General features: G+C 39.7%; 1 protein-coding gene across 5 annotated transcripts in view; it reads left to right on the plus strand.

Moving 5' to 3' along the window:
* RAPGEF4 (Rap guanine nucleotide exchange factor 4) overlaps window positions 1-23853 on the plus strand; it is a 300415-nt gene that overhangs the window by 49549 nt on the left and 227013 nt on the right. For 3 of the 5 annotated variants that reach the window (XM_039239196.1, XM_039239189.1, XM_039239190.1), the window contains exons 3-4: window positions 2063-2151; window positions 17320-17466. In XM_039239196.1, coding sequence (XP_039095127.1) covers window positions 2063-2151; window positions 17320-17466 — 236 coding nt within the window. Of the gene's footprint in view, window positions 1-2062; window positions 2152-17319; window positions 17467-23683; window positions 23752-23853 lie in introns of those variants that run through there. The other 2 variants (XM_039239191.1, XM_039239193.1) reach the window with 2 other exon arrangements.

Consider the following 23853-nt stretch of genomic DNA (forward strand, 5'->3'; position numbering starts at 1 on the left):
GTGCTAATTAGTGAAGAAACTAAGCACGGTTTGTTTACAAAGCCTTCTCAGCCCTGAATTCTCTATCTCTGGTGATAAGGATGTCTGTCTCCTGGTGCAGGAAGTATACCTTTCACCTAGGAGACTTATTTTCTGCTTTCTGGGGGACAGAGAAGAGGGTCAGAATGCCCTTGCACTGGCTGTTTTTCAAGTAGCTTTAATTGAAAATAATCAACGTGCTACTTTGGTGTATTTTGGGGTAGGCAGTGCTGAGCCCCATCACATGCCAATACAGAGATATCCTGTTGTGTCTATTTTCTTCTTGTGTTCATTTTCAGAAGTCCCACAGTAGACTTCCTGTTTTGCTGGCCAGAATTGTATCACATGCCCACATCTAAACTGATCCCCCTCAAAGATAATGGGATCACTGTGATTGATTTGGACCAATCATGATTACTCCATTGAAGCTAGGGAAGGAACCCTATGCTCAGAGCTCATAGTCCTGTGAAGGAGGGTGGAAACTTGTATAAACTCTGTGTTAACTTAGATAAGAGGAGGGGAGGGTATGATTCTTAGTGGGAGACCAACAGGGTCTGTCAAACATTATTGTAGAAAATTTGGAAGACAAGCTAAATAAAAATCATGTACAATCCCCATACTCAGATATTTCTATTAACACTGTATGTGTATCCTTCAAGATGTCTTCTCACGTGTATACACGCAAACATAGTCATACTTCTATTTAAAAAGTCATCTATACATGTTGTTTTCAAGCCAGTATATCTTTTTCTTATTGATATCAGAAACTTCATTCTTTTAAGGATGAGACTCCATTTTCTATTTCTTAGGGACATTTTCAAAATGAACCCTCCATAATTCGTTTTGTAATGTAAAATTGATTGGCAAGTGAGAATGTCTTTAGGGGTCAAAAAGTTCATGTAAGGCAAAACCCTAACTCTTAATGAAGTCACTGACAAGGACTGGGAATAGCAGAGTTACTGGAGAGGCCACCTATAAACCCCTTAATCTCTCCTCTTAAGCTTATTATTGCACTTGTGTAGGGTGTCATTGTTGTTCTTGTCTTTCTGCAGGATGTCGGCGAGTGAGTTTCGAGCAGCTTGTCATCAGTATCATAATGGCTTCTAGAAGCTTGCTCTTACACAGGGAGCACTAGCCTTGCCAGAACTCAACTGTCCCACTGAGTTGTCACATGATTTATTTAGTCACTTGACTTCTGACTCTAATTGTGAAAAGAATTTTAAAATATCAAATCATTCAATCTAGTTATTTAGCCAGGCTATTTAAATGGATAGTTGGATTTGTATGAGGTTTTTTGAACTTGTATTTCAGAATGATTTTCCAAAGTACTGGTCTTAACATGATATGTGAACTAAGGTTCTATCTAAACATCTAAGTGTTTTCTCTCTAAGATTACAAAAATAAAACAAAATCAGATTCAGAAATTTCTGATGACAGTTACTTTCAAGGATTAGTTAACTCCTAACATCTAAAAACAATGAATTTATAAAACAAATAAGAAAATGGACAGTGATGACACTAGTTAAAATTTTTAAAGCAGATTTTATTTTTCTTACTCATTAATTGGTTAGCCTAAAAGGAGACATTCTATTAAAAATTGCTTTTAATGTAAATAGATTTAGGAAATTGGGGGTGATAGGATAGTATTTTATTGAATCAAATAACCTTGTTAATACATACCCCATCTAAAGTAATAATTTTCTAAGAATTGCAATACAATGAAATGTATTTAAGATAAATTACATAGGACATCAGTGAATTCTTCTTAAATTCAAAGGATCTTCTAGCATTTAGGGTTATCATTCCTTATTATTACTCTGTAAATATAAAAGAGTTCCTTTTAATAGAGTTCCACCTCATAGAATAAATAGGATGTAGCTTTGTTAATAGATGAGGAAAAGAGAATTGTGTCATGCTTTTATGAGAACAGATAGAGGACGGGTGGTAATCTTTGCTAGATCCAAGTCATGCCTAAAAATGACCAATGGTCATCTGGTAAAACTAACTTATCCTTGGTGCATTAACCTTACTGTTTCTTTTTCAGTATTTCGCCAGGGTGATATTGGAACAAACTGGTATGCTGTACTGGCAGGGTCTTTGGATGTTAAAGTATCTGAGACCAGCAGTCACCAGGTAGGATACCTTCTTCTTTTTTTTTTTTTTTTAAGTAGGATTTATTAGTATTCTTTTTAAAGACACATTAGGTCTATTATTCTTAAAGACACATTAGGTCTATATCTTATGCCATCAAAATTTCATTTTCAAACTTTCAAAATTGCCTCTTTCCCATAGGAAGGAGTTCAACAAGTGTTTGTTGAATTCTTTTATTAAGTTACTCAAGAAGCACATATATTGTATGTTTTCCATGGTTTGATATGGTGACAGGTGTTGGAACACGAAGCACAAGAACACTTTGCCTGCCTTCCAGGAGCTTGCTATCTGTTGGGAAATGTAAACAAGTCAATCGCGCAGTGATAAATTGCTGTTGCGTAAAATGCAAGCAAAGGAGACAGAGAACCAAGTCTTCCTGGGTGTCTCCTCAGATCCTTCCTCCTTCTGGTACCCTGACTTGTCTTTGTTCCAGATGTGATCCCTCATAGCCTCGTAGGCACTGCAGGGAGTCGGGAAATGCGCCTGATGCAATCTCCCTAAAAATCTCTCACTTTCTCTGCCTCATCTTCTCAAATGTGGAAGGGCTAATAATATATATTTTTTCCCTAAAGTGTGCTACTTGCTTACTTGATCTTCATTAGTGACCTCTGAGGAGCCTAGCATCCCAGAGAACTCATTTTCTCACCTTTCCCCCAACAATATTTGTGAATATTTAAAATTAGACCCAGACTCTTCTTTCACATCGGCAGTGACCCTTGCTCATCCTTATCTGTGAGACCCAAATGTACAGAACTTTCCTGTTTGGAGTCAGGAACTTTGAATCTCAAAAAGATAGCACTTAAAGGCCACCTTCAAGCCTCATTATGAAAATGGTCCAGGGTTTCTATCTGCATGTTCAGGATTCATATAAAAACTGCAGGGAGGCAATTGGCTAATTGTAAAATCAGAAAGAATTATCAAGAAAAATTTATGAATCAGCTAAAGGGGCAAATAGCCTATAGCCAAGTGCCATATAGAAGACAGTGTCTCTAAGCCTTTTTCTTCTTTTAAAAAAGCTTTTTAATGTTTTATTTATTTTTGAAAGAGACAGGCACAGCGTGAGCAGGATAGGGTCAGAGAGAGAGGGAGACACAGAATCCGAAGGCAGGCTCCAAGCTCTGAGCTAGCTATCTGCACAGAACCAGACGTGGGGCTCAAACCCACAAACCGCAAGATCATGACCTGAGCTGAACCCGGACGCTTAACTGACTGAGCCACCCAGGCGCCCCTCTAAGCCTTCTTTATATGTAACATACTCCAAATGTGAGAAACATTTATGATGCACTAAATCTCAGATTAAAAATATTCAGGCACATGTGTACATATTGGAGTTGTGGGCAGCCAACCATCTAAAAATGGAAAAGTATCCTAAAGATGGTTGGTAAGGTGGGCATTTGAGTTTGGAACATAGCTGCCATTGTTATTCCCACTGTTGTGGATGGGCAGAGTCTCAGGCCAGGGTCCAAGTCCTGCTTAACCCATAGATACTTTTTCTGTGCATCATTACATAGAACTTTCCATTAAAAAACTGCCTGGGACCTATGCCTTTCAACCTTGTAGATACTGTCCCTCTTCCCCTCTCTCACAAAGCCAGTTATCTCCTAGAGTTCAGAGGCCAAGGTGAGAGGTGAGTTTTTTTATTACTGTAAGCTGCCTCAGTTTCTCAATGAACTGAGAACAACTAGCATTTCTTGGATATTTGCCATGTTCAGGGCAGTGTTCTAAGCACCTGATAGGTATTTATTTACTCCTTTAATTTATTTACTCCTCACTGCAACCCTATGGGGTAGGTCATATTGCTGTTCTTCTTTTACAGATGAGACAGTCGAGGCCCTGACTGGTTAAATAACTTGCCCAAAGTAATATATGTAGAAATTAGGGGAACCAAAATTCAAACCCAAGAAGTCAGCACCTAAACATAGGCTCTTAGACACACTTCTGTGCTTTTGACTCAAAAGAAATGTAATGAGGGGTGCCTGGGTGGCTGAGTCAGTTAAGTGTCTGACTCTTGATCTCAGCTTGGATCTTGATTTCATGGTTGTGAGTTCAAGAGCCACGTTGGGATCTGCACTAGATGTGAAGCCTACTTAAAAAAAAAATGGGATGACTCATGCAAGTTCCCTCTCTGCTATTTGTTGTCTTTTCAGATTTCCCCATGTCTCTTATCTCTGCACACCTTCCACCTGCAAACTCCTGTCCTGGTGGGTATCATTCCTGTCCTGGGCTCCTCGCCCAGGGCTGTTCCTGATATTCACCTTAGCCAGGTCTCACTTGTATGGAGGTGTGGAGGGGACAGGACCTAGTAGAGAATGGCCCTCCTTGCTCCTCCATGTTGCTGTGAATGAGTGATGATGAAGAGAGGGGAAGAACTGAAAAGAGATGGTGAGGAAAGAGAAGAAAGGGGAGGAAGATCAGAATTAAGGGGGAGAAAGGTGAGAAGGAAAGGAAAACAGAGAGGAAAGAGAAGAAGGAAAAGGGCAGAGCAGATGTACCTAAGGGATGATAAATAACATCAGAATGAATGTGCTGACACATCAAATGTTCAAAGCTGGCATGAGATTTCGATGGTATTAAAATAGTATTTGGCCAGACGCTCCTGGAATATTGCCCTGGACTAACTCTCTCATCATGGGGTCCTAGCAAGAACAGATGAGTAGCACTTCGTTACTAGCTGTGGGGTTTTAAAAATCTTAATAAACTTTTAACTTTAGCTGTGCTTTTGATCTCAAACCCAATTTCTAAGCTGGGCTTGGTCTTCTTTTAAGTTGTTAGGAGTTATTAGCTTTATACCAGATCTGGTTTACTATCTCCTGTGTATGTCACCTCACATTGTCCAACCAGGGTTTTCTGGATTGATTTATATCACTGAGATATACGGAAGAGAAAGCTCATTGACTTCTATATCCTCCAACTCTCCAAAGAGGAGTCTGAGAAGCACAGAGGGCCCAGTTTTCCAGCCAGCTCAGACAGTCACCCACAGGACATGGTTACAGCCACATGGGAGAAAGAAGCTAAAGAGAATGAGCAAGGTGACTGAACCTCCTCAAGTTGCTTGATAGGGAGAAACAAAAAAGCAATTTCCACATGTGCTGGCCTTGTAATGGGCCCTGAGTCTCTGCCCAGTAGTAATATGGCCAAATCAGGGTGATTAGTAAGCCAATCAGAGTAGTTCTCTCTATAAGTCAAAGTTATCCAAAGAACTAGACAAATAAAAAACAGACAGACAGATAGATAGGAATTTATTTTAAGGAATTGGCTTATATGATTGCAGGGGCTGTTAAGTTTGAAATCCATATGGCAAGCCAGCAGGCTGGCGGTCAGGCAAAAGTTGATGCTGCAGTCTTGAGTCTGAAAGCTGGAAGCCCAGACAGATTTCCTGTGTTGCAGTCTGGAAGCAGAATTCTGTCTTCTTTGAGAGACCTCAAGAGAAACATGTTTGCTCTTAAGTCCTTCAACGGATTGGAGGAAACCCACCTGCATTATGGAGGATAATCTGCTTCATTTAAAGTCTACCGATCCTAAATGTTAAAGATGTCTAAAAGATATTTTCACAGCAAAATATAGACTAATGTTTGACTAAACAAACTGATTGCCATAGTCAAGTCAACACATAAATTAGCCATCAGCCACTTCAATGGGGAGTGAAATGGGGTTGAGTAATGGGCCGTGGAAGGTGAAGCAAGGAAAGACCTACAATTCCTGCCCCTTGAGACCAACAACAACTTTGCTAAGTGCTTCACTGTGTTATACTTGCTAGGAATTCTGCGTGCATTAACTGACTTCACCATTCGGCATTCATGTCCTGTTTTACAACTGGGCTTGAAACAAGACTCAGCAACATCAGGTGTAACTTTCCCTGGATCATACAAATGTATGTGGCCAAATGAAGATTTGAATTCAGGTCTGACATATTCCAAATTTCATGTTCTTCCTGCTGCTCACACAGGAAAATCGGTGAGCCTGGCAGTAAAAGAAAAAGAAGAAAAGTTAAGAGACTAAGATAATGAAGGAAAAAGAAAACAGCACCAAAGAGTGAAAACTTTATAAGTAGGTAGGGGGGCGCCTGGGTGGCTTAGTCGGTTGAGCGTCCGACTTTCGCTTGGGTCATGATCTTGCGGTTCGTGGGTTCGGGCCCCGCGTCAGGCTCTGTGCTAACTGCCAGCTCAGAGCCTGGAGCCTGTTTCAGTCTGTGACTCCCTCTCTCTCTGACCCTCCCCTGCTCACGCTGTCTCTCTCTCTCCTAGAAATAAATAAAACATTAAAAAAAATTAAAAAAAAAAATAAGGTAGGGCAGTTTCTTGCTAGCCTGCCCCTCCATTTTTATCAAGTCTCTTCATGGCCTTTCTTCTCATCAGAGTCAGAAATCAGAGATGGTGATGATAAATTACCAAACTTATCTCTGAGTTTCAGACATACCCTCTAATACCCTCAGTGGGGTGTTAGCTAAGCCTGAATGGTGCGGTAAGAGCAGGAATAGATCATGGTAATGGAGCGCCCACTACAGGTAGCTGCGTGAGAAGTACTTTTCAAGCATTTTTCATTGGCAACTAAGCTACATCCCCCTTCCCCACCCCTGTTTAGTGCTGTTATTAGTTCACTTTACAGATAGACACTGAATAACTCCCAAAGTCACTCATTCATTAGGTAGCAGAGTCAGTTCTTTGCGATTCTGAGGCTGAAGTTCTTGACCATTACGGTTGTATAGGTGCCAAAAGAATTAATAATGAATGTGGAAAGAAGCTTTTCCCCTGCAGCTCTGGCAACCACCTGTTAATTCCAGCTCAGACCTCCACACCTCTCGTCTCCAAGCCCACCTAGCAGGTGTTTGCTCCACCTGAGACATAATGTCAGGGAAGGCCCACTTCTCACATTCTGCTGGGCTGCCCCTGGGGTGTGGGGTCCTCCTTCCACCACATTTTAGATCAGTTAAATGAGCATGGTCCATCCCTTCAAAAGACTTCTAGCTAGAGGGTGGAGTAGATAAGTATGGGTGATAGGGGAGGGAGATCGAGGTACTATGTACAAGGTGGAGGCGATAGGGTTAGAGTTTGGGTTGATGGGATGTATGGGGGCTGAGAGAAAATGGGGATCCTGACTTGGGTGAAGAGGTGGATGGTGATGCCAGTAATTGAAAGAAGGGCACATAAGAAATAAAGCCCTTCACAGATTCTGATATAGTGTTTTTATGTCATACATTTATTAGGCATTATTGATCTGATGGAATTTTTTTTCTGAACAAAATCATCATTTTCTTTTATATGGTGATAGGAAGAGATAACTATACATAAATATGAAGAATACAAGTGGCATAAATATTTTATTTGGCTCATAAATTTATATTTCTGCCTATTTTAATATAATACTACTTTTCTGCCTTTTCATCATTTCCTTATACTTTTTTGCTCACTGGGTTAAAAAAAAATACAGTGTCTTGCCTTCTGAATGATTGGTTTTGCAGGTTCTTGAATTCTTTGGACTCCAGGTTGAGGGTTACCCTTATTTCCCATTAGGGGTATCCTACAAGCATAGTAGTAGTAATTCTCATCATTTAGAAAGCGTTTCACTTACATTGTTTTGTTTGAGCTGCCCCAACAGCAGGCAGACCCAACTGTGTTGTAACTTACTCAAGTCCCAGCTGAATGAGTGATCTGTTCAAGATGACACAGTGGTGACCCATTAAAGCTGGAAATCCCCGTGACTCCCTTACCCAATCCAGTGTTCTGCTCTTGTCATCCTTACCTTTGGCTAGCATGTGTGGCCATTTGCGTGGATGTCTGTAAGGGGTCTTCAAAGGGTACTTGCTCCCAAGTGCCTCCCAGTGTCCATGGGTGGTGGTGGTGTATAGATCCCCCTTGGATCACTGGTGCCTAAGATTCTGACAAAGAAAGCTGTTGAGTCCACATTTGGGGAAAGTATTAAAATAAAAACACTCTGCTCAGTGGTAATATAAACTTCAGGCCCTTTACTGGGAGGAGGGACTAGAGACAAAAAGCCATTGGACTATGGGGAGCAAGGATGGCTTACCTCCCAGTTTTGCTTGGAGTCGGTCCACCTGCTCAGTTTCAAAACCACAAGTCTGCCAGCTGGGGAGGCATGACTTTGCAGGCGGACCCCGTCTTGCCCTGAGGGTCTGCTCCCAACTCAGAGCACATCAGACAGTGGTGCACAATGCTACTGAGTGTTGGTTGGAACCAACTTCTCTCCCTCTCACACAGGCCTTTCCGGGCAGACCCCAAGCCAACACTGTTCCGCTTCCCTACTTTCCCTTCAGGTGAGTCCCCCCAGTCTGAGGCCTTAAGCATGGACTGGAGAGGAGAGACAAAAGTGTCTGGATGAAGAGAGAGATGATAGGCCCTAGCTCTCAGAGATCTTCCTTGAAGAGCTGGTGCTACATTGCTTTCATTTCTTTTACTATGGCCTTGAAACTGTGTTTGTTCTAAGAATTCTGAGAAATACATAGACTGTTCTGTTCTGTTCTTTTGATGAACTTGTTGAGACTGCTATCCTTAGAAATACCTTCCTATACATTATATTGCTTCTACTACTCCATGAACAAAATTTACTTCCAAGACACTTGTACCCCGTGTCCATATGTAATTGTCAGGGGTACACCCCTCAGCTTTTGAGGCACTTTTCCTGCCTTGAGCATTCTTTGTGTTAATCCTTGAAACTCACAGTGCTCAGCAAGGGGACCTGCCCACAGACCACGCCACCAACCCGAAGTGTCCTAAGTGGCTCACATGTTCACATAGATTTCTACTTGGCAGCACAGATCCAATCAAGGATAAATCTTCTCCATTTCCACTAATACCTGTCCCTACCCTCGGTCTCTTACTTAAGCCTAACCGGCACACAAACTCCTTCAGACATCCACAGCTGAACTCTTGTGCTCAAGAACTTGCCTGTCTTGAGTGCCTGTTTAACTACATGTCCTGAAAGTTAGAGATTTTATGTTTCCACTAGAATGAATAATGCTGTGAGTATATTCTTTCCTTATTCGTGCTTGAATGGATTTAGTGTGAAAAGTGGATATTGGAATAAGTTATATATAGTAAGTAATACACGTAAAAACAATATATAGGCAGCCATACTCAACTGTGTTTATGTGTGTTTCAGAGGTGGGGCGGAGAGAGAGGGAGAGAGAGAGACATACACAATGATAGAGACAGAGACAAGGTCCTATTTTTCTCTGCAGATTTCATAAGTGAAAGGCCTTTTTGGCATGGTAAATATTTAAACCCTGGAAATATATAAGGTTTAAAAGTTAACCTTTGCACCAAAAAAGTATATTTTTCCTGTCACATGAAAGAAGAGTTTCTTCTGACTGCTGAGTGACTAGAAGTTCATCCTGCAAAATAGAGAATAAGATATTGTATTAATTCATTAAAATTTCTACATCTTTGTAACAGATGCTTATTTAAAGTATTTTTACCTAATGCAACACACAGTGGTTATAATCAGACCTCTTTTGAAATCGTTTCTCTGCTAACTTCACTGTTGTGTGACCTTAGGCCAATTAGATTACCTATAAGTTGGGGATAGTAATTCCTACCTTAAACAAGTCAATGTATATAAAGCACTTAGTGCGAAGCTTGGCATAGAACAGGGGTTCTGGTACTTTTTCCTTAATAATTCCAGAAGGAAAGGTTTGTTTCCTAGGGTGGCATGCAGCCAGTTGGAATGCCTGCAATGCTTTTGTATTATCACAAGAGGGCAGTGCTAGCATAGAGAAAGCAGGAAATGTACTCCGTGTTAGAATGACAAAACATTTGATATTATTCAGCCATTCTGTGGGATCAGAGAACCCTGGCTGCTGTTGGCACTTGCCTTCTCATCTGTTTCTGTGACATTCTCTGGCAATTTTTAGTCCAGTTTTGGAAAAACGATCTCTCGCTGGTACTTCCCCCAAAGTAAAATGTGCTTTTATTTGCCCTCTCTTTGTCTCTACGTCAAAGTTGTTATTATGTGTTGAATTTTCGTTTATGAAATTTGAAGGACAGACTTGTTTCTCCATCATATGGCTCTATCTCTGTCTTTCTGTCTTAGCTTGAGTCTCTCATTTACTCTTGTTTCACCCCATTATTTTCAGACAGAGAACACTGCTGTCATCAGGGAACATTTTCTGAACACAGTTGATGAGCCCAGGAAATGTGGAAGGTGCCAAGTCCATAGTGGTTGTTTATAATCTCTTATTACTTGTCTGCTCAGGTCATGTTATTTGTTAGGAACAGATCAGGAGTTTATTTAGTATCCTGCATGAGGCATCCACACACTGTGTTTAGTTTTGTTGCCATGTAATTCTTTGTTTGGGTGGATGCAGGGCTGAGCCACAGTGCAGGACAGATTGGCTTTCTGCTAAATGAAGCTGGCCTCCCTGATTCAGTTATTGGAATGCTAATACTCGTCCCTTCTCATGTTCTAATCGAAACTTCCTGCAGCCAGCTTGCCTGATCTTGTTAAGCTGTCTAACACTGTCATTCCAGGGAAGTGCTGTTAAAGTAATAAATCTGTCTTTGCTGTCTGTTAGGAAGAAACACATTTGACTTGGAAGTATTTTGCCTTTGTGCTTGGCAATAAATTCTTCAGACAGCACATACAATTTAATGTCTTGACAAATTCAGAGATTAGGTACCATTAAATTTTTATTTTTTAAGAAGACTTGCAGCACTCAATAAATTCCAGTACTAAGTTCTAGCTCATAAATAAACCCAGGCACTACCAAACCTAATGGCAAGTATTGCCTGTAGTCCTAAAATAAAAATTGTCAAAATATTTGCTTTGTATGAATTTATGTTTCAGGATCTGTGCACTTAAAGGGCCAATTTGTTCACCGATGTTATTAACCCAGCATGTATCCAAAACAATAAATATGCCAGAAAACAGTTAACTTTTCTTGAGCTATTAATGCAAAGTGATTTAAATCTGCTTACTAAAAAAATCTGATACCCCTTGAAGTTAAAAGACAGTTTTTAAAAAACCTTGATGTACTTATCAGAGAGAATTCTTATGTCTGTTTTGTTGCTTGTTAGTTATTTTAAATTTCCCCAGACTGTCTGTAACTTGTGTAAGTTGGATTTCAGTGGATGTGAATAGACATTTGCAAAGCTGATGTTTATTACCTGTGATATCAGTGATACACAGCCATTGGCTTTCTTAACACCATTCCTATTTTCATAGTGTAGCTATGTTTATAGCGCAACAAACAAGTAAAATGCTTCATATGAAAACACCTGCTTTAAGAAAACCTGGTATATCATAATTCAGATGTACAAAGCAGATAAATTAAGGGGTGATTAGTAGCAGCACAAAAGGATTTTTTGATTTTCAGCAAGATTCGTTAGAAGGGTTCCTTTGAATACAAGCTCCCCCAGAGAGCTGAAGTGTTTTGTAGATCCTTCAAGCCACTTGACATCCACACTGGGACACAGAGAAACTTGGGATTTAAGTGTTGAAAAACCATCATTCATTGAAGATTAATACAAAATGAATGTAGAGGTTCCCTGTTCTTTAAATAGTAGAAAAATATAATTTGCTTTTTAGAAATGTAGTTAACCTCAATGTATATATAAATATGACAGTCAGAAATACTATTTTCCATTATTTATAGAGCATCTACTATGTTCCAGGAACCATACTGAACTCTGTGTGTTATTCTTTTTATATTGAATCCTGCTTGTGCCCATTTCATAAATGAGTATATTGAGCTTCCTGGGATCATCTTACCCAAAGCTACCAGACTATAATAATTGGCAGAGAAGAGTTTTGAATCTAGGTCTACGAGGTCTGTACTTGGTCACTACGCTGCTTCCAGGGAGGTTTCCTGCTAAGTGTGGAGTGTTCTGACTCTCGGTGCCTCCAGGTGCGTGTCCTTTGCCTAATATTCCCTGTCTTCCATCAGGGTGACTGTATTGACATGTTTGTTAACTTACCTAACATGAACTTTTATGAATGGAGGTAACCAGACCCTGCGTATGCCACTGAAATACATACTGTGCCAGGATAATGTTCACGACTTCAGTTGGTGCTTAGCTGGGCAGAGGAGGCGAGCTTGGAAACCGGAGGCTGTCTGTAGTGGAGGCAGGAGCTGTTTAGAGGGCATGTTCAGGTATGCTGGGCAGTACATAGAAAGTGGCTGAACACTGGAGCAGCATGGCCCCCAGGTTAGTAGAGTGCAGGACTGGGGTAGGTCTAACTAGTGGTAACATGATGGGGTATAAGTTGGTGATGAGTAGGGAGTCAGCAACTGGGTCTAGTGATCAAAGTGGGCAGCCAGGTGTGCTGATGAACAGGCCTGGCCACAGAAGGATGCTGGAGAGGGACTGGGGCTGTCAGAACCAGACAGTTGGCTGTTTGAAAAGAATTACGATGCCAGGCAGGTTATTAAGGCAGAGATGCAGAAAGGCAGTAACTCAGTTCTCCCACTGAGGTAGGGACTCCATTATTAGAAACTGGGGCATAGGATCAGAGTAGGAAAAACTAATAATTGCTTACATTTCTCCTAATGAGTTAAGAGGATTGGTTCCCTAGTCTGGAATGGATTTGATCCTCTCGATGAGGGCCAAGTGGACCCCAACTCTGGAAGGAGGGTTGGAGAGGGAGCAGTGCTGTTTTCTATTTTCCTGGAGACTGAGACTTAATATATACAGATAAATATATATAAATAAATATATAGATTGACTGAAAAGAAAACCACCTGTGTGGATTTAATTAATTACTTTAATTGACTTTTCTACTGAGCCTTGGCAAGCAGTACTTATATTTCATATGATATGAAGAGGTATATGCAGAGGTGATTAGACTTACTGGTACTAGTGTCAACTCCTGCTCACTAGCCATGCTCCTGGACAAACCCCTGAACATCTCAGGGCCTGATTTTCCTCAGCTTATGAAATAGCCATGATGTTGCAGAATTGTTCTAATATTGACATCAATAAGAATACCCACAATTTATTAAGAATTTCTTGAGTCAAGCTCTGTGTGAAGCAGTTTAAATATCTGATCTCATTTAACTGTTGTGAGGAATAAATAAGGTGTCATAGTCAAGACACCTGGCTCAGTGCATGGCACATGGTACTCCACTCACACATGTGGAGACATGTACGTGCTGACGCACTGTAGCATGTGTACCATTAAGGGTATGTGGGTTATGAAGTGTTTTAGAGGATATGAGAAGGAGTGGCCAGGTTGACTGACAGGTGAAAGAGAGTTGCATTAGATTGGAGGAAGAAACCAGATGATATGGCAGTGACGTGCCACAGGTCACTCCTTTTTTGAATGCCTATCATCCCTAGTTATATAGTTGAATTGGCCTCAGAGACTCAATATGCTTTACTAATAACACGAGGAAGTCTTCCCATGTGTCACCCAGGGGATCTTGCACTCACTCTGTGTCCACTGCAAAGCAGTAAGTGATAAGCTGGTCTCTGCCCCTATTCCAAAAGTCCCTTTGGGAATGCTGGTTCAGCCCTGTGCCTCCCCAGAGGTCTCAGTGTAACTGAGGACTCACAGCCATGTTTGGCTAACCCACTCTCTTGGTTTGGGTTTCCCTGGAAGCCAGCATAGAGACTAAGATTTAGCTGCAAGTGGTTATTTTTGAAGATAACCCCAGGAAGCTTTGTAAGGGAGTGGGGAAGTGAGACATGGAAGGAGGGAAAGCCAATAAAAGCGTGTTACAATTTCCCCTGGGTTCACTCTTTCAGGTAATTCTCCATGAAACTGTGTAGAGTTAGGAAGCTGGGGTATTCATCTTCCTCCTCTCATGCATTTTTGGTGGAGGTTGCCCCTTGCAGCCATCGAGTGCCTAGCACTCTGTCCTCAGGTGGAGCAATGCCGATGCCTGAGAGAGGAAGCCACATGTGTGTATGGCAACTGTCCAGAAAGCTACAGTGACTTTGGGGGTGGGATGAGGTGAGGAGCAGGGAGGAGTCCGGCGGGACCCCAGCAGCATCTGGTAAATCTACCTTCCTATGTTGAAGACATTCAGAGTTTCAAATCTACATTTCATATTTGGAAATCCTTAAATTGTCATCTCATCAAAATAGAACATTTCTTTGCTTTTGTTAATATTTTCTATACCCTGAGTAGGTGCTGACCAGCTTCTTCAGTCTCTATGTCACTATAAATATTTTCTTTCAGGTGTCCTTTCTGTACATTAATCTGAAAATGAACAGAAAATAAAATAATCTGAATAGTCTCTATTAAACACGTATGGAGACATGAGCAGATCTCTTGAGTATGTGTGAATTTTTTTATTTAAAATTTTTTTAATTTATTTTTTGAGAGGGAGGGAAAGAGAGAGAGGGAGACACAGAATCCCAAGCTGACTCCAGGCTCCAAGCTCTCAGCATAAAGCCTGACACGGGGCTCTCATCCATGAACTGTGAGATCATGACCTGAGCCAAAGTTGGACGCCTAACCGACTGAGTCACCTAGGTGCCCCTGGAGTATATGTGAACTTTAAAGAAACAGTAATATTACATTCAGAAATGGACACTTTCAGCCCCAGGCAAAGGCATGCATTCAGCCTGTCTGCTGAGGTTCAGGCTTGTAATTCTGACCATAGGGATCTGGTTAGATGTAGTGTGGACCAAAGTAAGAGGGCTCCCACCACAGTGACTCACATTCATCCTACGTTTCAATGTACATATTATACTGAGCAACCTATCTTGGCTCTGTTATATGAAAGAACATTAGATTGCAAATTTCTCTTTTTATAATTCTCTTCTAAGCACATTGCAAGGCCCTGTCTGGGGTTCAAAAAATAACATTCATGGACTCTAAAGATAGTGATGAATCTTTAGAGTGAAAATGTTTTTCTTAGGACCTGCCTCTTCCCAGTGCCCAACCCATATTTCCCAAATCCACTCAGATTTCTAAGTACATTTGTCTTAAAAATACTGTCTGCTAAAAGCTAAGTTTGAACTAAAAGTAATTCTCCTTCCAGGTGAGGTTTTCTAGTCCTAACTTTAAGATCCTACCTTGTGTTTGTGACTCCCTGTCTTTAAACTTAAGAAGATTGTGTATGAAGGAGGAAGTGTGGGAAGGACGGGTTCCATGTTCAGTTTTGGTAGGAGAGTGAGGGACACTGGAAATGGGCCGAGATACTTGATCAAAGGGCTGAGGCTGGGTGTGCCTCCTTGCAGAGGTCTGGACACGGGAGATCAAGACACCTGTCTTGACACTTGACACTGGCAATGCACTGGCAGCACTAACAGGACTAATGTGGTTAGATGTGTAATGCATGGGTAATTGTTAAACTCTCCAGGGGAGAGCCAAGGATACTTTCAATCCTTTGTCCACCACAAGAGCTGTTCACTAGCAAGAAGCCAGGCTCATGTGACTTTCATAGCCTATGTCTTTCTTTGTATACCTCATGATGACAAACTATATAGCCAGGGATAGGAGGTGAGATTGAAGACTGTTTATAATCCATAAAAATCTACAACTAGCTCACAAATAACAGATCTTCATAATTCCTTTTCATTATACTTTGTGGATAACCTTAGATAGTTAAGCTACATGAACAGTGGCAAGAGTAATATAAATGGTTCCATAGCTGTCAAACTTTAGAATAGAATTTTACACTGAAGGTACAAATTAGGCAAAAGAAGTCTTTCCAAAGGGTGCAGATGATAAAGTAGGCCAGTAGGATTCTCAAGGTGACCTGATATTCTAGAGAATTTATGGAAGTCTGAGATTTATTGTAATCCCTCTTGTGCTTTTACTAGAGTCTGAAAATTACTTAGAGATACCTAACTTGCTGAGTATTGATATTTTGGTTCTGGGGATATGTTTCTGACTGAATTTGTCTGCAACTGCATCTCTGGAAAGTTTATTAGCAGACTATTCTTACATTTCCCCCCAATCTTTCATTCTTTTCTGAGATATTATTGATTTTATTTTCCTAAACACAATTTTATACGGTAATATCTGGACAGAAGCAATTTGCTATGGTTCAGGGAACTGGATTCTTATGGGCATTTGTCTTAGTAATGTGATTACAGAGTCACTAACTTGATCTTAATAGCATTTGCTTATTATTGTGTCTTAGATGCATGAAAGGAAAACTGTGTTTTCTAACTCAGAGGATTACCCTTGTGAATCTCCGTTAGTTGATAATGCCCTGCAAAATTAATGTACAGGTGGCTTTGAGTGGCTATTGCATTAAATATTATCACCAATGTTGCATGCAGATTGGAAATTACTTTTTTAGTATACCTGAAGAAACTTTTAAATCATTGATTCACGGCATTTTATAAACCAGCCACACTGCACTTTATCTGATGCTGTTTTTACTCTATTATGGCTGCAGGAGGCAGCATGATACAAAAATCTTGGAATCTATAGTCAGATAGCCGTGGTTAGAATATGACCGCCTTACTTATTATTTGTGTGAACCAGGGTAGGGTTAATCAACCACCCTGACCCTCAGTTTCCTTATCTCTTTAAGACAGGCTGACATACCAGCACCTCCAATCTAATTTCCTATTGAAATATTGTAACTGCAACCTTCTCACTTAAAATCTCTGTTCATCTTCAGAAGATTCCCTCCTTTTTTTCTTAAAGCAGGTAGTAGTCATATAAAAAGATTATAATGTCCACAAAAAGACTTGAAGAAGGTTATTGCTAACAGCTTTATTCATAATCTTCCTAAACTAGAAACAATCCAAATGTTCACAAGTAGGACAATGGATAAGCAAATTGTAACATATCCATGTAATGGAAAATTACTCCTCAGTAAAAGGAAAACAGTTACTGATCCATGACACAATGTGGGTGAATCTTAGATACATTATGTTGAGCAAAAGAAGCCAGACATCAAAGAGGGCATATTGTCTGACTCCTTATACATGAAATTTTAAAACTAGCAAAACTCCTTTATGGTGAAAGAAATCAGAATACTGATTACCTGTGAGGGGAGGTTCTTGATTGGAAAAGGGCACGAGGGGAATTTTGAGGTGATAGGAATGTTCTATGTCTTGATTTGGGTGGTGATTACACAGGTGTATATATTTATCAAAACTTGATGAACTGTGCAGTTGAATTGAGTGCTTTATTGTGTATAAGTTAAACTTAAATTCAAAGAAAAAACAACTCACCCATCTCGGTGAAACTTTTAATTTTCTCATGACCAATTTTTGGGATCCTCAGGATGCAGTGACCATCTGTACTCTGGGAATTGGGACAGCCTTTGGAGAGTCCATTCTGGACAACACACCCCGCCATGCGACCATCGTTACGAGGGAGAGCAGCGAACTGCTCCGCATCGAGCAGAAGGACTTCAAGGCTCTATGGGAGGTGAGCCCCAAGGCTTCTTTGTCAGTTAACGTAGTTGCAGAAAAGAAAGGGAGCTGCCACGTGGATAATGACATTACAGTCAAGCCTTAATGTGTTCTGTTCTGAGCTGGTAGATGGAATTTAATTTTCAAAACTTGTTTTTGAAATGAGTGAATGAAAAAGCCATTTTGACATAAGACACCCCCCCCGCTTTTTTTTTTTTTTTAATTTAGTGCTTGCTCAATTCTCTATAGTTTGACATACCTTATAATTATTTCTTGAATGACCATAGAGTGCTTTATGTATTTCCTCTCTCCTATTCCACAGATGTATTCTTAACCAGGGAACAAAATACTTTGACATTTTCTTTTGCATTTTAAAAATCATCGTTGACATGTTCCCTGGTAAAGTGGAATGAATGGGGTTAACATCTGCTTCATTTAAATGCTTTTAAAAATGATGTTCCCTGCAATAAGGTATGGGAAATGAGGGACATAAAGATGTCTGGTTACTTGCCAACTTCAAAATGCATAGGTGGCACAGCGGTGGATGGATGCGACTGGTGCTGGTGGCTTTTGCATTTACCACTGCTTACCAGCGCCCCTTAGGGTATTGCACTCATTTGCAAGAAGTAGGGGGAATAAATCATCTTATATGTAGTAATGGCAAGTGGAGCACTTAGAAAGGCCCAGCTAAGCCTTGCATCTTTTACACTCATTCCTTTTCAGTTCTACAAGCTTCTGATTTTAACCTGTGGTTGTTCCTTATCTTTGTCCTTGGCTCAGTATGTCCAAGTGTTAACCCATCGAGCTGGCAGGCTTTGCAACTTGTCCCAGTGTGGCTAAGATTTTAAACTTGATCTTAAAAGAATTTTGTGTAATCAAATAGTTTCCTCCAGAGCCAAACAAATGACAGATGCATTAAGGGAGCAAAGCTGCAGGTGAATGAGTGATGCTTTGCCTTAAAAGTCCTGCAAAGCCTTGGAAGGCCTTGGTGGTGAAACCTGTTACTTTTATTCTTGGCAGTAGTGAATAAATTGCGGGATTGCTTGTTTGAAATGTTCCTCTCAGAAAATATTAAAGAGCTCCAACTGCTCTGTAAAGTTCAGAGACAAAAGCTAGTTTTAGGAAGGCAAAGCTGAAGTAGGTTTGCATGAGGTGAATGTGGAGAGGTTTTCTGTCAATTAAAAGGGACCAAGCTTGAGGCAAATAAGCCATTTTTTTTTGGATCTTTCATTTTTAAAAGGTAAACTGAAAAAGTCTTCCAAAAAAGAAAATTTGGAAAACTGGCTTAAGAACAAAAATGATTTCCACCTGTGGTGTATGTCATTATAACTGCTTTTGTCTGTTATGACTTCTTCAAGTTGCTCTTTGAGGATGGTTTGTGGAAATATTTAAAATTTTATTTTAATTAGGAGCCCTCAGTACTGTGAAGGAAGTTCCTGAGAAGTTGCTACCTGTGAACATTTTTGAAAAACTTATTATTAGAAAATTTTTCAAACATACAGAAAATCAGGAAGGATAATATAATGAACACCCATACAACACTTAGTTTAGCAATTGCTGACATATAGCCATATTTACTCCATGTTTGTTTTTTGTTGTTGTTGTTGAACCACTTTAATGTAAATGGAAGACATTATGACATTTCATCATAAATATTCAACATAATCTCAAAAAAATAGAATATCCTGCTACATACCCATAACACCATTATTTCACTTACAAAACTAAAGATAATATCCTAATATCTAATACCTAGTCCACAGTTCGAATTTCCCCATAAATACCCATAAATAAATAAATAAATATTCAGTAAATATCTTTTATGTCTGTTATGTTTCAAACCGGGTTCAAATAAAGAACCATGTCTTACATTTGATTGTTATATCTGAGTTTCTCTCTCTCTCTCTCTCCTCTAACTCCTTTGCTCTCTCTCCTGTTCTCTCCCCACCTCTCTCTCTCTTCCATCCTCCCTCCCTTCTTCCTCTCTCTGTCTCTCTCATCCTTTCCATGGCATTGACTTGTTAAAAAGTCTAGGTTAGTTTCTTCCAAATTCAAGATTTGTTTGATTATTTTCTCATGGTGTCTTTTTGTACCCCTACCCCAGGGTTTCCTATAAATGGAAGTTAGAGTTAAAAGCTTGATTAGATCAGATCAAGCATTTTTGGCAAGAAAATGTCAAACGTGATACTGAGTACATCAGGAAGCTCATCATGTCTGGAAGCTTTACTGTCAGTGTTGCATTCGTGTGATTAGCTTGAGCGTGTGGTTAGGCTTCATTTGAGTACATTTTAGGGCTATTTTCCACAGATATTTTCCTTAAAGGAGAATTATTAAATGGGGGTATTGATATTGAGGGTGGCTTTGGTATCCCACACCTTGTCACATGATTCTGCAGCTCAGTGGATCCAACCCTTAAAGTGTAACCTCAGTGCAGGGTTCTCACCTCCCCTGCCAGTTACTTAACTGAGCTGAAGGGAAAGGACAGCGTTTTTGTCTGACTTCTTATTTTACAGGTGGGGGACTGGAACCTCATAGGGAGTAAGAGATTAGTCACATACTTCATTTTATTTGCCTGTTCATGTTACTAAGTACAGAGTGCAAATTACATGCTCAATCATCGTTTTACTGGCTAAAATGGAAATGCAAGAAACTCCATCATCTAGCAATCCGTGTTAATCAGAACTTTATTAATGGGCACAATTCTGCATATATGGTACATGACAATCCTAAGAAGTTATAATATACTAAATAACTTTCTAAATAAAAAGTTTGACTTAAGTTTATTCTACCATTTGTTTTTTAACAAATACTCATTGAGTATCTCTTGTGTGTCAGGTAGATGTAGCAGCAAACAAGACTGACAGAGCTCCCGCTCTCCACGAGGGCTTCTGTTCTACTTGTAGAACACAGAAAATAAGCTACCAAGTCATAATAGTATTTCAGAGCATAAAAATCATCATCATTAAATAGATTTTATTTCTATTTGAATTTGAGGGATCCATTGATGACATATATGAAACTAATCTGCTTGCAAAATATAATATTCAGAATACTTATTCCTTGTTTATGTTAGATAATGCAGTTTATAACTCAGCCATTTATTACACTAGTAAATAATGCCCATTAGCAAAATTAAAACCAAACTCGCACTGTCAGCTGAAATCTGAGTGAGATCTACCAGCCAAGCATTAAAAGGAAAGGATTATGTAGGGAAGGATTCAGGTAGGAGCCTCATCGAACTGTAAGGTGGCAGGAAGAAGCCAGAAAGCAGAAAGGTAAGCTGGATAATGGTGCCTCCCTTGTTGGCAAGCTAAGTAACTCAGTGTTGGGCTATAGGATAGGGATAATAAAAATTAGATAACCTGAATCATGGATCTAAATTTGCATGTTCATCTCATTTGAATAATCACTTTTGAAGAATGTCATGGTGGGCCCATTATATGTCAAATACCCCTTGTCTAACTTTGTGTCCTTATCTATGCCCTTGTCACTTAAAGGGGCCAAATGATAAAACACAAGGACCAGGATTCTGAGTTATTTCTTCTCACTCTGAAAATTATGATCTATAACCACTACCAGGTAGCACAGTCTAAAAGTAGCTCTTTAGCTGGCTGAGCAAATAGTCTATTTTAAATCTTACACTTGGGACTTTAATGGCAACACAAAGCTAGGGAATCCTGCTTCCTTTCCTAACCAAAGGCGAGTTTCCTCAGCTCTTTGCAGGAAGAGAACACATTCAGAGAACTACATGTGAGGTTTTGAAATCCTATTCAATTTCATCCCAGATACCTCTTGCTTTATATTGTCTATTATGTTGTAAGTCAAACTGGTAGCACCTAGAGTATTTAAAAAAGTTATTCCCATAAATGTAGCCAGAACATTATTCAATAGTCTCTACAAATACATCAGATAAAGTATTCCCCAAGATATAACAGAGGTAGCATCTTGATGCTTTTCATTGCATCCTGTGTCTTTCCTAAGGAAAACTGCTTTCTTGTTCTCCTTCCATGTTTCAGTTGCTAATTTATGGTCAGATTTGAGAACATTGGATTGCTCCATCTTAGAACCAGGTCATGTTTTCTTAACTTAAGTGAATATGATAAATTTATTCAGAGTTGATCGATAGTGCATCCCTTCTCTCACGCCTTTGTGATATTAGAACTTAATAAAATATGTGAACCACAGTATAAAACGTCTCATTTTTCAGCATCATATAGAGGATAGAGAGAGAGAAGAAAGAGGAGATAGTTCTGTTTCTGAATTTCATTCAGAAGAAAAATAATTGAAAATTCTTGGAAATATCATGTTCAGTGCTTGAGACAACCATAATTTAAATGCTTTGGCACTAGTGGCATTGAGTACCCTCAGTAAGGGAGTTAAATGGCAGAGTAGTTAAATGTAGGCTTGGGAGTTTTAAGCCAGTTCTTAATGTTTGATCCAAGATGTGTGACTGCTGGTGGCTCTTGAACTAAATGAAGAACTGATTTACTGTCCAATTTCATTAATTTCTTTGCAACACATATAGGATAAGAAGATTTCCAGTGGTTACAAATGACTACACCAAGAGTATTATTTTTTGTTGTTGTTTTCTTGTTGACTTTCTATCTAATGTTATGTCTGTATGAAGATGCTTTCAGCTTTGTAGTAGCATGTATTGACATCTTTACACAGAATATTCCCAATACATGAGATTCAATGGGGGAGGTGAGTCCAATGTGTTCAGAGAAGCAGATTCTTGATCAAATTCGTAAGAGACACTTCTGAGAGGTCGTGCTCCACCACCTTTTTAGCTGTGTTTCAGTTGCATGGATATCATCTGGCAAAAGCTTTCCTTCACTATGAGCCATGTTTGAACATGTTCAACAAAACAATGCCTATGAATAAGTCATTTGAAATTTAAAGACAGCAATAAAACTATAAGAGTCTAAAAATAAAAGCAGTATTTTAAATTTATAGTCTGACCCATGCCACAATAAAATTGATTTCTTGGTTGTAAATTTTCTTGTACCCAGAAATTTCTTGGCACACATTGTGAATTTATTCTAACTGAGGGATCTCATGTCACAGAGAACCGTCACTCTGACGTAATGATTGTTACAGGAGAGTTTATTCCCCAAATGTGTCTGTGGCCTCAGTAAACATTGTTAAGTAACTGAAAATCTATTTCATGCTTTATGGGATATAAAACTGAATGGTAAAATGAAGAAATAAGTGCATGTTTCTGTCTTAGGAGAAGAATGGAATTTGTAAATAGGAATATTTCTAGGAGTAATAAATATTGTTGAAGAAATATTTTTACATCTATTTCTATTCCCTGATTTTCATAGTGTTTTATTTCTCAGTTCTCCCAGATTATGTTGGCAGTTGTGGGCCTGAAAAGCTTTTTAGTTATTTCCATTTACTGCCTCTCTTGGACTATGCAGGGAGAAAGAGTCCTTTTCCATTAATACTCTTTCAGGTCACTGTGAGAATAGGAATTATTGAAACAACAGCAGCTTAGTCTTTGCTGATGTGCTTTAAAAACCTTATTAGAATAATATACGTCTCAGAGGCACCTGCTCCTGCTTGAATGGACTTGATGTTCCTATCTGTCTTGCTCTGTCAGAAAAATTAAAGCCAAATATTTAAAACAGAATATCAGAACATAAAAATCTTAAGAGTCCTCTGGGTGGTTTTATTACTATATTTAGCATGCAAACAATTTCTTTTTTTTTCTCTTATTTCCTTTCCTTTTTTTTTTTTTTTTTGTATGCAAACAATTTGAAGTTGTTTCGTGTGTACGTTAACAGGAGGCTTTCAACATAGGCCTGTATTTCAGGTACATAGTGGCCCTGAGCAGTAAGGCAGGACTGCACGACCCATCCTCACACAGGAAGCCCTGTGCCTGTCCTTTAATGCACAGGGATCCATACCCTCGTCTCAGGACGAGTTGGAACCAAGAGCCAGTGGGCCTGATTTCTCCCAAGTCAGGAGTCTGGGCTTACTTTTTGGCAACTCTGAAGCTTGTACTGTAGGGTTACTTCCCAGGCCAGAAATTTGCATCAAAGGGCTAAGAAAAATACATCCAAAAATAAACATGAAAGTCAGGATTTCATGCCAGGAACTCCAGCCACACACATCCTGTTGGCTGCTTCTCTTGACTCTCCTCACAGTTGTGATTCTTTCAAACCAAGCGGAAGCCTCCGATGACTTACTTGGACCTTATGTCTGCGCCAGGGTCTCACTCCTCTGTCATCAGGCTTTTCCATGGAGTGGCGAAATGATTCAAATCCAGAAAGGAAGGGAGTGAAGTTACTGGGAGGTAATTACAGTTAAATATATACGTGTGTGTGTGTGTGTGTGTGTGTGTGTGTGTGTGTGTGTGTGTGTGTAAAGGAAGTCTTTTCCTATTGCCTTTGGCTGC

Source organism: Hyaena hyaena, unplaced genomic scaffold (genome assembly GCF_003009895.1).
Source record: "Hyaena hyaena isolate Hyena2069 unplaced genomic scaffold, ASM300989v1 scaffold_154, whole genome shotgun sequence".
Lineage (NCBI taxonomy): Eukaryota > Metazoa > Chordata > Mammalia > Carnivora > Hyaenidae > Hyaena > Hyaena hyaena.